This window comes from Ambystoma mexicanum, chromosome 1q (genome assembly GCF_040938575.1).
Source record: "Ambystoma mexicanum isolate Mex_15411 chromosome 1q, UKY_AmexF1_1, whole genome shotgun sequence".
NCBI classification, from domain to species: Eukaryota; Metazoa; Chordata; class Amphibia; order Caudata; family Ambystomatidae; genus Ambystoma; species Ambystoma mexicanum.
Window position 1 is genome coordinate 1,027,376,812 of NC_090922.1, and position 13,840 is coordinate 1,027,390,651.

The 13,840-nt window shown below is 45.1% G+C and overlaps 1 protein-coding gene across 1 annotated transcript in view; it reads right to left on the bottom strand.

Annotated features, from left to right (window-relative positions):
- The window catches only part of DNAI3 (dynein axonemal intermediate chain 3), a 2,012,519-nt gene that overhangs the window by 1,720,337 nt on the left and 278,342 nt on the right, over positions 1 to 13,840 (bottom strand). Inside the window, exon 3 of the mRNA XM_069641699.1 lies at positions 12,120 to 12,170. Within this exon, the coding sequence (XP_069497800.1) occupies positions 12,120 to 12,170 (51 nt within the window). The remainder of the gene's footprint in view (positions 1 to 12,119; positions 12,171 to 13,840) is intronic.

Genomic DNA, 13,840 nt, shown 5'->3' on the forward strand with positions numbered 1-13,840 from the left:
TACTCACCTTACTCAAACTTGTTCTAATGAACAACTTTTTCAGATTCCAGGATCAATATTATCTTCAGATATCAGATACGAGTATGGGAGCCACAATGGCACCAATATATGCAAATGCATATATGTACTATTTGGAACACGAGCATGTTCTTGCTTCACCACGATGGATGAGACATCTTTCGATGTACATACGGTACTTTGACTATGTGTTTGGAATCTGGACGAGAACATCTGATGAGCTGCAGGAATTCTTTGGGATGATGAATCTCATGCACCCTACAATCAAATTCACCACCGAAACAAGCACAACTTCAATAAACATCCTGGATGTGCAGATTTACGTTAAGGACAACTCTCTGACGACGAAGATCTACACCAAACCAACAGATAGAAACAGCTTACTACTAGCAACCAGCTTTCATCCTAGACGAACTGTTGAAAGTGTCCCTCTCAGTCAATTTCTTCGGTACAGATGCAACATTTCATATTGATGAATACCGAAATCAATCTCATATCCTTCAGCAGAAGTTCAAGGACCAAGGATACAAACAAGACCTGTTATCAAGCGTTGCAAGCAGAGTTGAACAGATGGAGAGAGAAACCCTCTTGACACCTAAACTAGTCAAACAACAGGAAAATCTAGTCTATGTCACAACTCATTCTGCACAGAGTCCCATCATTAAGAATATGTGCAGGTCCAGATAAATACAAAGTGGATTTAGATTTGAGATATACACAACAAAGAATTACTCATTATTTATATTGGTCCCCAGGGAAGATGAGAATGAGTAAATTGAGTAATGTGGACTGTTGTTGGAACTGTAATAGGGAGGTGGGCTCCACATGTTGTGGTTGTGTGGTCAAATACAATTATTCTGGGATGGTGTTTTCCAGAGGATGGAGTTGGTTCTGGATCTCTCTATACCCAGAGATCCACGTGTTGCTGTGTTAGGTTTACTGCCTTGAAATATTGGTTTAACTACAAGTAAACTGTTTTGGATATATAGAGCTCTTTTGCTAGCCAAGAAGCAGATTTTGAAATTTTGGAAAAGTGATACCTCTCCTAACATTGATGACTGGCTGCAGAGTTTGTCCCTTTTGTCCAAGAGGGAGAAAATATCCTTTAAAGCAAAAGATCATCTTGATAAATATGAGAGGATGTGGGGTACATTTAATGATCTCTATGCTTAAAATATTTGATTGTGTTCTAGCTTTCTTATTTTGCTTTGTTTTTGTTTTTTCATTTTATTTCTTTCCTTTACCTTCTGTCACCTTACTCCCTGTATTCAGTTCCCCTCTGTTACTTCTTAAAGATTTATTTAGGAAAGTATGGGTGAATAAGTATCACCTTGTGCATTTCAGATATTGTATTATGTTCTATTGCTTCTGTAAAGTTCTAAATGTATAAATAAAGTTTTGAAAAAAAAAGAAAATCATCAAAAGGAACTGCCCTATTTTACAAATGGACCCACAACTTCAACCACTTTCCGGTCAATTACCTACATTTGCATATCGTAACAACATGGCTCTAGGTAACAGTCTTGTCAAAGCGGAGACTATGACAGAAAAGAGGGACAACATTCAGAAACACAAAGGCACGCAGCCATGCCATAACTGCCAGCACTGCCACAACATCCTACAAGGCAACAGCATTCCACATCCTCATTCCGGCAACGCCCTACTTTTGAAACACTCTGCCACATGTGATGCAACGAATGTGCTGTATGCACTCAAATGCCCCTGTGGCTTCTATTATGTCGGGATAACCACAAGGAAAGCGAAGAAACTATGGACAGAACATAAGTCCAATATTCGGACATGTAATCTGAAATCATCAGTGGCAATGTATTTTATTGAAGCTAGGCAGACGATAGCCCAATTTAACTGTGTTATCCTGGAGCAGGTCAAGCTAGGCCCCAGGGGAGGTGATCTTCACAAAAAACTGCTAAAGAGAGAGGTACTATGCATAGACTTACTAGATTCCATTCACCCTACGGGTATGAACACAGAGATGGATTTAATGTGCTTTGTGTAACTATGGATAGATTTACCAGATTCCATTCACCCTAGGGGTATGAACACAGAGATGGATGTAATGTGCTTTGTGTAACAGTTTGATGTAATGTCCTTTCAATGTCAGCTAACTCCCTGCACAGGGTTGTCTGGCGATCTGGCATACAGATGATATGCCTTTAGGCACCAATCTGACAGCTTAGCACATCATTATGCTTGCACTATAGAATTCTCGAATGTCGGTCTCTTCTCTCGAGTCCTTGGAACCCATTGTCCTTGTATAGAATTGTTTATGAGGCAGGCTCAACTGTATTGATACATTGTCCCCATTGTCATCTCTCTAGGGACTTGTAAGTATTGTTCTAAGCACTATCACACTATCCTAGTTAGGGGTTCTCGGGGCACCCGACCGGATTCTGTTCCGGATCCGCTGCTCCTCCCCCTTCCTATATAATTAAGGCAATACTACGTTGACCGCAACCCTTTGGTTGCAACCGTGTTGTATTTCGCCCATTATATATACTTTCTTACCAATCATGTTAGGCCTATTACCGACCTGGTGAGGTCCAGCATCCCCATAACAGTACCCGCCCATATGGACTTGGTCTGTTGCATTTAGCTACTAATCCCTTCGCCAGCTTTTTAGGGATTCGATAGTGTTGTCAGATTTACCATCACGATAATTTAGGGGTTCTCGGGGCACCCGACCGGATGTAATGGTCTGGACACGTTGCTCCTCCCCCTTCCATTACATTATAATTCTCACGAGGTTGACTGCAAGACATCAGTCTAATTATTGTAGCATTCCGCATACTAGTGGCTTCTTATGGTATTGGAGTCAGCTCCTATACGGCTATAACCCCTCCTTTTTGGGATCCATATGGTTCAGGGCATCGGGTTGCCTTGACTACACATTTCCATGCTGCCCACACAAAGATGGCCAACGCTCCCCTAGAGACATACCGCGCATGCGTGGGCATCCCTAGGCGATGCCATAAACAGTAAGAAGACAGATCGAGTAGCGATCGGGACCCTGTTTACTGAACTGTACTGTGTCCACGTACCAGGTGATCTTTATTCCACATAGAAGGGGCGACACATACTAAGTCGCCGTTGCTTGTAGGTACTTGCTTTAACACTATACAGATTCTTAGATATATTGGCTTGTAACAGTCACTAGCAATTGTTAGTCGAATATTCGGCTTAAGCTCTTCTGCATACAGTTTACACGTTTATCTTCCCTTGTACAGGGTACGGAGTTCAACCATCCCGGCAGACATTATTTTCCTCTATAACCGACCACGTGTCGGGTGAGTGTTGTTTTGTTTCCTTTTTACCTCACAAGTTTCTTAGATGGTACCATTCACCACATCTTGAACAGTATATCTTGTGCTTTTATGAAACTACAGGTCCAGAGTGATGTCTGGTGAGTTACTAGAAGATGGCAATGAGGTTAGTCTTTACCCTAGTTAGCTTCTCCACCAATGTTAGGAGTACAATAGTGAGTCTTACACTGACACGTTTTTTACATTGTCTTGTAGATACATTGTCGAAATATGTTGTATCACGCCTAGGAAGGAAAGCACCCCAAGGCGCTGAAGAAGGATTTTTTTGTAATCTGAAACACGTCTGCAATTCTGTATCAACACTGGAGTGTATTAGAAGATACATACATATGTGATTTAATCAATTCATGTACAACTGTTTCGAAAATACGGAATTGTATATGGATGTATTACACAACTGTTTACTTTGTTTAACTCATTATTTGTGAAGGAACACTTCATACTATACTTTATTTTCGGAGTTACGGAACTATACCCGAGTATACCTGTCTTTATGAAACACGGATCTGAAAGCGTGTGATTTATTTATTGCACAAACGGACATATGTTTACAATTGTGAAACACTGTGATACATAGATAGAGAAGCAGGTTAAATACATCTGCACTGTTGGCGGCATAGCTTATTACGTTTTCTGAAAATTGACCTAAACGATTGGGGTCCTTACCTCTCAAGAGTGTACAAAGGGGGCACCAGTTGGCAGCAACTGGCTTATGGTTAAATAAAGCTGTGGCCGCCATGGTTTTCTTTGTTGTGTAGGCAGGCTGTGCTGAACCACCTCTCCCTGTGCTGCACTCCCATTGGTGCTGAGTGTTTTTTTCCACCTAATCAGGGACCGGCAGGCTTCAGCCGGCCCTCTCAGCAAAGGCCCACTTCTAAGGCCCCTGTCCGCTTCCGGAAAGCTAATTGGGGTCCTTCCTGCACCTTAACCACAATGAGGCTGCCACCTCACTCCTCTAAGAAATCCAGACTGCCTTGACTTTACCTCCTCCAGAACTATGGGTTAGTTCCCTCCTTAAGGACTCGCTCCTCCCGCCTTTGACTATCACTGTTCTTTCTGCTCGTTACTCCCATGATGTCATCCTGATGCGCAGTGCTTCTTAAAACCCTTTGCTAACATCCGATTCCAAGATTGAAAAGTCAAATCTTGCTGTTTTTGCTTTGTGTTAAAAGGTCAAATCTTGCTGCCCATTGCAAAATTCTCTGTCTTTTGCTTGTGTACTGTTTCTTCTCTGTAACTTGCCAGCCCAGTGACCTCTCCACTCTCTTTTGTCCCACACCTACCTGCCTTAGCCCCCCAGTATCTCCATCCTTTCCTCGCTTCCACCCCAATGGCGCTTTCTGTTTCTCCTATCTTTTAGTGCTTCTCCATTGACTATCCCTCCCTTCTCACTAAGTCTGGTAGGAAGAAATTCAAAAAGGATATCTTGGCCGCTAACCCTGGTCTTCCTATCGCTGACACCTACTCCAATGCTTCCGCCAGACAGACCCTCACCGACATCCTCTTTGTCGTTCCTTCGCCAGATCTATGGACTCCTCATATGGTCTCTGTGCTCTGCCCTATCTCCTCCTCTCCCATTAATGGTGGCACTCGCTGGGAAGTTCTCATGGCTTCCTTCGATTCCTCTAAAGTCATCATTAATGTCTACCTAGATGGCACTGTCATGGTCCAAGGCCCTCAAGCCAATCTCTTTTGATAGGCGCATCCCTCGCATCATCAATTTCCTCTCATCTCCTGCTGTCCCCTCCTCTTCCCCCTTGGCTACCTTGCCCTCTCTCTCCTATTTCTCCTCTATCCATCCTAGGGCTCTTTCTCCTCCGCAGGGCGCACCTCTGATCTGAACCCCTCCCCAGAAGGTCTTTAAGGCTGGCAACCTCCTTCATATTGCCACTCTCAACTCTCGCTCTGCTGTAAAACACTCCTCTGACATCTGCCACCTCCTTGAAGAACTAGACCTCGATGTCCTTGGTCTTACTGAGACATGGTTCACGGCCAGCTCTGTCACGAGCTTTGACACGCTCCTCCCTGATGGCTACAAGATCCTCTCAGCACCCATATCCTCCCGGTCCGGTGTGGGGGGGTAGCCCTGATCTTTCCTGAGTGGATTCCTGCCTCTATCATTCCGACTCAGACCTACTCCTCTTTTGAATGCCTTGTCTGTAGGCTTTCTCTCTCACCTATCCATTCTCTTACTGTGGTTACCATCCACCGGCCTCCTGGTCAAATCACCTCATTTCTCTCTGAGTGGGCAGACCTCCCCTCCTCCCTCCTGGCCTCTACCACTCAACTCCTCCTCCTCTGTGACCTCAATATACATTTAGACTCTCCTTGCTCCTCCTCTGTACTCTTCTGTGACCTCTGCGACTCCCACTCCCTGTCCATCCTCCCCTCTGTCCCGATTCACTCTGCAGGGCACACACTCGATGTCTTGATCTCCTCTGACCTCCCCCTCTCCATCCTTCTGACCACTCCTCTCTCCTGGAGCGATCACTCCCTCCTCTCCTGTCATCTCATCTCTCCCTCTCTTCCCCCCAAGCCAAGCCTACCCCAAAACTGCCACCTACCTTCTCGGACATCTGGCCCATGAAGCGTGTGTCAGTTGAGGCTTTTGCCGCCACTTTCTCTCCCCCCTCCACTTTTGGCTGTCTCACATCCTGACACAGCCCTGTCTCTGATCTACTCTTCAATTTCTGATACGCTTGATGCTCTTTCCCCTGTCATGAGTCCGTTTGAAGTCCAAAGCCAAGTGCAATTCCTGGTATGACTGACCTAGCTACACTTAAACGTAAGTGTAGGGCGGCTGAGAGGAAATGGAGGACTTCCTGTTCATCCTCTGACAAACTGGCCTGTCGCCTGCTATGAAGGCAATACCGACTCTCTATACTCACCAAGAAGAGAGTCCACATTCAAGATTGTGTCTCTGCGGCATCTAACAACTCGGCCAAACTCTTTAAAATCTGCAAGGAGCTGGCCAACCCTGCCGCAGTCTCTACCCCTCCTGTTGCCTCTCAGGCTCTTTGCAATGCTCTTGCCTCCCACTTCATTTCAAAAACCCAGGACATCCTGTCCACCCTTGCCACCCACACCCCTCTTCTCCCCTCCCCATCTGTGCTTGCTGACCCTACTTTAGCCACCCCCCATCATGCTTCTCGTCCTTTCCTCTTTTCTCCCCTGACGAGGTCGCTAGACAAGTCCAATCTATGAAAGCCTCGTCAAAACAGGTTCATCCCTGTTCCTCTAAAACCATCAAGGACCACATTGATACCCTTGTTCCGGCCCTTGCTGATTTTTGCAACCACTCCTTTGCCTCGGGATCCTTCCCCCTCCCCTCTGAAGCACTCCTTTGTGCATCCTCTTCTCAAGAAACCCACAGCTGATCATTCTTGTCCAGCTATCGCCCAATTTCCATTACTCCCTTTCTTGGCAAACTCCTGGAAAAGTTGGCCATCTCTCAGCTTAACCTTCATTCCAATTCTGTTGGCTTTCTCCATGACCACCAGTCTGACTTCAGAGCTGCCAGAAGCATGGAAACTGCTCTCCTGAACATCTGTGAAGATCTGCTCTCCAACCTTGACTCTAACATTCCCTCTGTCCTCATCCTCCTCGATCTCTCTTCTGCCTTCGACACTGTCAACCATACCATCCTGCTCAACTGTCTCTGTGAAAACCTGGGTATCACTGATCAGCCTCTGGCCTGGCGGACCTCTTTCCTCTCAGATCGACCCTCCCAGGTCCAACTTGGGTCCTTCCTTTCATCTATCTTCCTCTCTACCTGTGGTGTTCCCCAGGGGTCTAACCTCTCGCCCTGGCTTTTCAACCAATACCTGGCAACTCTTGCCCACTGCATTGCCACTTTCTGCTTAAATTTCCTGTGCTACGCTGACGACACAACTCATTTTCAGGCTGCCCTCTGCCACCTCCTCTCCCTCTCTCATCTCCGATTGCCTAACTGCTGTGCCGCCAATGATCTTTGTCTGAATGCCAGCAAGACGAAGATCCTCCTCATCGGCCCACCTTCACTATCCTTTCCCCTCACTCTCTGGCCGGGCTCCCTTGGCCCTTCTCCTACCCCCACCTGCGAGGCTAAGAACCTCGGGGTCATCTTTGACTCCATCCTTTCCTTCTCCGCTCAAATCTCTGAGGTCTCTAAAAAGTCAAATTTCTGACTGCACCTCCTCAGAGGTACTTTGCCTTTCCTCTCCTTCCCCCAGAAGCTCATGGTATCCCAAGCTCTGGTTCTCTCTAGCTTGGACTATTGTAACAGCCTCTTTCTAAATCTACCTGCCTCTACTCTCCGCCCTCTGCAACTAATCCAGAACAGGACTGCAAGACTTATCCTTGGCCTCAAGCCATGAGATTGTATCTCTCCAGCTCTGAAATCTCTCCATCCATTGGCTCCCAGTGGATGCAAGGATTAAATTCAAAACCCTCTCCATTGTCCAGAAGTCTTTCTGGGGCCTGGGTCCAAAATACCTTCAGCTATCCCTCCGCAAATACCTCCCCTCTTGAGCTCTTCGCTCCTCTACCTCCAACTCCCTCAGGGTCAGTTGTTTTTCAAAGAACGAGCTGAGGGTAGATCTCTGTCTTTGGCTGGGGCCTCCCTCTGGAACAGCCTCCCTGCCACTCTAAAACTTGAGGAGAACCATCTCCGGTTCCGGAAGCACCTCAATACCTTCCTCTTTTCTTCTGCCTTCGCTCCCCTCTCCCCTGCTGATCTGTTCTCTCTTGGCACCGTGCACCTGGCCACCCTCTGTCCTCCAGGCCCAGGTACCTGCTCATCCTGCCACCATGCCGCACTGCCTCCGGGCCACCCCTTGCACTGGGGTCTGTATCTGTACCCATACAGCGCCCCCTTTTTTCTTCCTGCACTTATCAGACCTACCCTGTCTGCTGCCTTAAACCTAGCACTTGCAAATTGCTGGCTGCACTAAAACTGTTTGTTGCCTTTATTATTTATTTATTGTTATTTATCTGTTTCTCCTCTGCTTCACACTTTCCACTTCTCCCCCTTCCATACACTTTTCCCCTCCCCCTCTCAAACTTGCGCGTTTTCTATGTCACTGGGCCTAGTAAGATCGCTGTTTTGTTCTCCCCTGTTCCCCTCCCTTGCCGCGCTCTGAAACACTTGTGTACGAGCACGATAGAAATAAAATATCAAATTAATGGTTATCCTATTTTAATTGTGGACCATATTTTAAAATATTTAGAGAGATAATAAAGATTATATGTACTTAATTGTTGGCCATCCTGATAACATCATGAATAATGCATGCCACGCACCACCTGGTCACACCTTTGAAACTATCAAAACTATAGTTTTTGAGGGTACAACACCAGTTCCACCTCTTCCTCACTAAAACTGCCACGGAGCACGTTTTTCTACATGCTCCTGTACTATATTTATTATTTATTTTAAACTTTCAAGGTTATTATGTTTGATGCTATTCAATTCAATGGATGCAGGTTCAATGAACTGATTTTTACCCAGATTCTTAGATGTCTGCTCTGGACTCTCATTCGATGTGACCAGTAGAAAGAATGCCTCACAGCAAAGGTAGTCACTCTTCATCTTATGCAGAGGCTATCAGCTGTTCAACAGTTCCCCCTCAAGGGATCGCCAAGATGTGTGCAGCAACAGGCCATCATCTTAACTCGGACCTACAGGCATGCAAGCCACTGTCTTCAGGGCCCAGGCACAGCTCACGCCGCTTTGGCACCTTGACTCCTAGCAATCCCCCAGTGCTCCCTACGGGGTCTGCACTCACAGTCCTGATGGCCAGATCTCCTCTTCAGATTCACGGGTATGTCGCATGTGTCACCCACTCACTTGGGCCATTCCTGGGTTCTGCCTCCTTACTATCCAGACTCTCTCTGCATGCTAGCAACTGCAAATAGTAATACTCTCCTTCGCGACCGTTTCCTTTATTTGCACTTTGCGCTACCCTTTATACCCAGGGGCCTGCGACCTGCAGCTCTCCAGATGGGCTGCAAAACCCACGATTTCTGAACCATTAATTATACCGACAATGGATGATGGGCGTTGTAGTCCAAAACATCTCATCCAAAGGTCGAAGACCCCTGCTTTAAACTGGTTGACTGAACTGCAGCAGCACAGGTGTAATATTTTCTCTCAGGCTAGAGGCCTGGTAAAGTCGAATTTCCAGATGTGCAGGTGCACAATTTCCTGTAGGGCCAGAGTATCACGCCTTGATACTAGTCTCTTACTTCAACGTTGGGGTTGTCACTCAGTAGCATTTGTTTCCTTCCATTTGTAAGCTGATTCCATACAGCTGTTGATTAGGTCCTTGGAGCAGCATGCGTTCGCATTCAAGGACTCACATCAAAATGGGCCGTACCAGGGGGCTTCAGTATTTATTCCCTCCACATTGATTATTTCCTGTAATCATTTGGCCATACGCTATTTCATTCCTTCATGCTTGTGCGATCATGCCATGGTGATATTTTGAGAAGAATGGGAAGGCGTCACAGAGGCCGGGAGCTCTCCTTTTAGGTGTCCATTTTACCTGCACATCCCAGTTAATGTGCATAACAGTTGTTAACAAGCAAATAAAGAACACTAACCAAGAGTTAAACGTTAGGAAAAGGTAACACTTTAAAGCAGACCTTTGGACAATAGTATAGCATGGAAGATAGGCAAATTAGAAGAATGCTACAAGTTCCTGGCAATGCATGTGCAGTCAGATATTTTCAATGCTGTTGTCTCCTTGCAGTGGTGATCCTGGTGCCTGTTAGTGCTGGTGTGTTACACTTCGGCAGGGAAAAACTTCCCTGCGGAGTACGTCCCATTCACAGGCTCCTTTGTGGAGCAGATACAGGTTGCCATGGCGTCTGTACAAGCTATGGCGGAACCCGTGTCAGCTGACACGTCTGGTACGTGAAGGACGTACAACAAGGCATGCCCCCCTTACGGGTTTAAAACTGCCGTCTTCCAGAGGGCTTGTTGCTGCTAATTAGTGTTTCTTACTATTTGCGGATACATCCGTTTTCCTTCGTGAAATCTTGTCACGAAATCCCGACTAGATCTCCTGGTTCCGATCCACGCCTGAACCTTTGGATTGTTACGTCTCCTATTCCATTGCCACTTCTTATAGACCGCTACAGTATCGACCCGGACTGCCCCTGGACTGCCTTCTCTTCGTCCTTATCATTGTCATGATCTTCTGGTATTTGATGTGAAACGTTATTTGGATTGTCCTTCCCTGCTCCTGCTGTCTTTGCAACTCATTCGTCAGCAGTTACTCGGAACACCTCAGTTGCTCCAACCCTCGTTTGGGAAGCGTGTGTTTCAGGTAACCAACTGTGTTTGTTTTCTGCTATTTCTGCCAGCGCCATCTTTGACTATTGTACCTCATTTACCTACTGCTTTGTTGGTAATACTCTCTACTGGATTTGGGACATTCATTGAACTACAACACTCAACAAACTTATTTTCAAAGTGCATATTGACGCTCTCCTGATCCTGCACGAACCCGGCTCTAGCGCGACCCTCGTGCCGCCCGGGTTTACTTCCCTGTACTAACTTACCTGTTTATTATTTGTTCCTGTCGTTTTCTCCAATCCTGGAAATTGTTAACCCTTGAGAATTCAGGTCTGTAGTTTTGGCTAAAAACTATCTACAGGAAGAATCCATTAGATTAATTCACTCATTTGGGTTTACGTCTTTACTTGTAGGTCCATCCAGGGGAAAACTGTGCTTGATTGCTTACTTGTTTTCTCAGCACTGTCTAATATCTTTGTATTCCTTTGCAGCATTGGTATTGGCGGTGTGTGTTCTCCCCGCTCTTTTATTAAACTGACACCTCTGCCTGTTCCAATAGAAACAGCAGAGAGGTACATTGTAAAGAAGAGCCCCTCTTTGAGGGAGCCTGAGTAATGTACTCAGGGGAGCTGGAATTGGAGGCTGAATATCGATTCCTGTGTACATATCTTCTACAAGGTCATCTATCTATCTTCCTGACCCGTTTACGGAGCGGTGAGTAACATGGTGTCAGTGGACATTGCGGTTAGCAGGAAATGATTTCAAGGGAATATTTAGGACGTCGTGTGACCTCAGGCAGTAAGTAATGGCTGGTCTCCCGGTGCTGTGGCTTCACCAGGTAAAGTGAATGTACATCAAAGCTGCAGCAGCTAAGTGAATATCAGAGATATTTACCAGATGGATGACACATCAAAGACATTTCCAGGCACACATGCCGAACACCAATGCTGGAGTAGAGGTCCGTTTGGTGAAGCAGAGCACTCTTTTGAGAGAGTATAGAGTATGCTACAGAACAGGGTTGTCTCACGGGGTTGGTAAGTGTTCCCTTTTGGGCCCTAATGCTTGTCTCTGGTTCTTTGCTAGACTGGATTTTAGTGGAAACCCTCTCTTGAGAGTATGGTTATGTTTTTTTTTTTAAAAAAAAACTCTACCAACCTCTTCTGTCTGACTGCTGGCTATGCTTCCTACATCCTGTCCATACAGTTGTACCAAGGACGGTGGAAAACAAACTTTCTCACCCGTCTTCAGAGGCAGCCGAAGGCCCATCTGTCCCTCTCATGCCATATGCAGTTTCATTGCACCTTATCACGCCTGACGTTCTGTTAATCAACGTCAATGTAACACTTTACACTGTTTGGAAATAAAAACAATATATTCCTTCCAAGCGACTTGCGCACGCGACAAACTATCATTCAGTGAATATTTAATGTTCACATGCTGTCAAAATCAACTGCGCATCATTATGTGCATTGGACACTTACCTGGGGTATCCTCAGGCGCAGCAGCTGAAGGTTCCTCATCTTTCTTTTTGGCTGAAAGAAAAGATAATGCATTTCACATGTCTGATCTAGGCAGATTGCAAGGTCCCCGGTGTGTAATAATGATCATGCAGGCACATGCTATATCTTAAGGGAGTTCTGCAATGTAGCATCCGCAGCAGCACAAAAGCAATGCACACATTGACGAAGAAGATCATTGGTGATCGTTCTTTAGTATATATGGATTTCTACAGGAACAAATACATTAAATGTTCTAAATCTGGTTTGGTGCACCTGGGGGCCAGATCTAATTTGTATAAAACGTGGCCACCAATTTGCAGACAACGGATGCTTTTTTGGTCCTCAGATTGATGACCTGGGTGTCGAAATGACACAACGTACTTTCATCAACACCCGTTCTTACGACGGGTGTTTTTCCGCTGAGGTTTTGGCAAAAAGAACTTTTCGAAAAAAAATTGGGGTGGTGGGAAAGGGCATATAAAGGGTTGGGGGGGGTAGGGAATAACACAAATAGGTAAATGACAGGGGGATTGGCAGGGAACATCCCACCCCCAAAAAAAATCAAAATAAATTAGAAAAGATTTAGCGGAAAAAATTCTGCGGGGAAAAACACCCGTCGTAAAAACAGGTGTCAATGAAATGACATAGAACCACATAAATAAAAGGCTACCTGGTGCCTACAGTGCAGGGAACACAATATGTGAATGTATTCTTTTATGGTGAGATGGAGGGCAAGTTTGGACTTAAACAGCTACCATCAATGTTAATAATTCGGAACATATGTAAAGTAGCACTTGCAAAGTACTAAATCTACTTTTGCATTCAACAAAGATAAAGAGTAAAATAAATAATACAAAAAATATAATTTCAGAAGTGGTTATTTTTTTTTTATTGATTTACTTGCATGGCAATTTTTACAATGAACATTTAAAAAGAAAAAAAGGTCTATGTTCAAGACCACTTGTGCCTCCGGTTTCCCTGATGGGGACAATTGTGTTAAATATCATATATCAATAATGCATATATTGGTTGAAACATCTACTGAGGTAATTTTTCGGAAGTTCGAGTTCAATACTGGATGCCTCCAAATTAACAAAAGGATTCAACACACAGCTGATTTTCTAGGAACGAGGTAAAGTCACAATTCAATAGAGACTAGAGACTTGTGCAAAACATCATTCCTCGTTGGTCACAGCAGCAAAAGTGTAATGAAAAAGTTACTTGCCTACAACTACACAACGTTGGTATCTTTCATAGATTAGCATGTTTGGAAAACCGGGTTCAGAAGGGAACTTCAAACAAACAGCATTTCAGACAGTCACCAACCCATCTCATTTGGACCTTTTTAGGTCCGGTTAGAACGAGCTTTGCATGATTGTTATCACACTAGTGAAGCTACATTTATGAGAAGAGCCCTGGCGTCAGTCAGCTTCTTTGTCAGGCATGAACAATGCATCCTGCTAGAAACCCTGTTACAGTAGCCGCGAAATCTAAGTGCCAATGGAGGTGTTTAAGTTGGTGAAACATTTGTTAAATGCGGTTTTAAAGTACTTATTTTGTTTCACTACCGATTCGTGCTAGGATATGTGTTCCTCTTTTGTGATGCATTACATTGTATTTTTCGTTTCATTTGGCCAAATTGTGTTTGCACACACAACATTGCAAATGTATTTATTTATTGTTTGCTTGTTAGGGCGCTTATA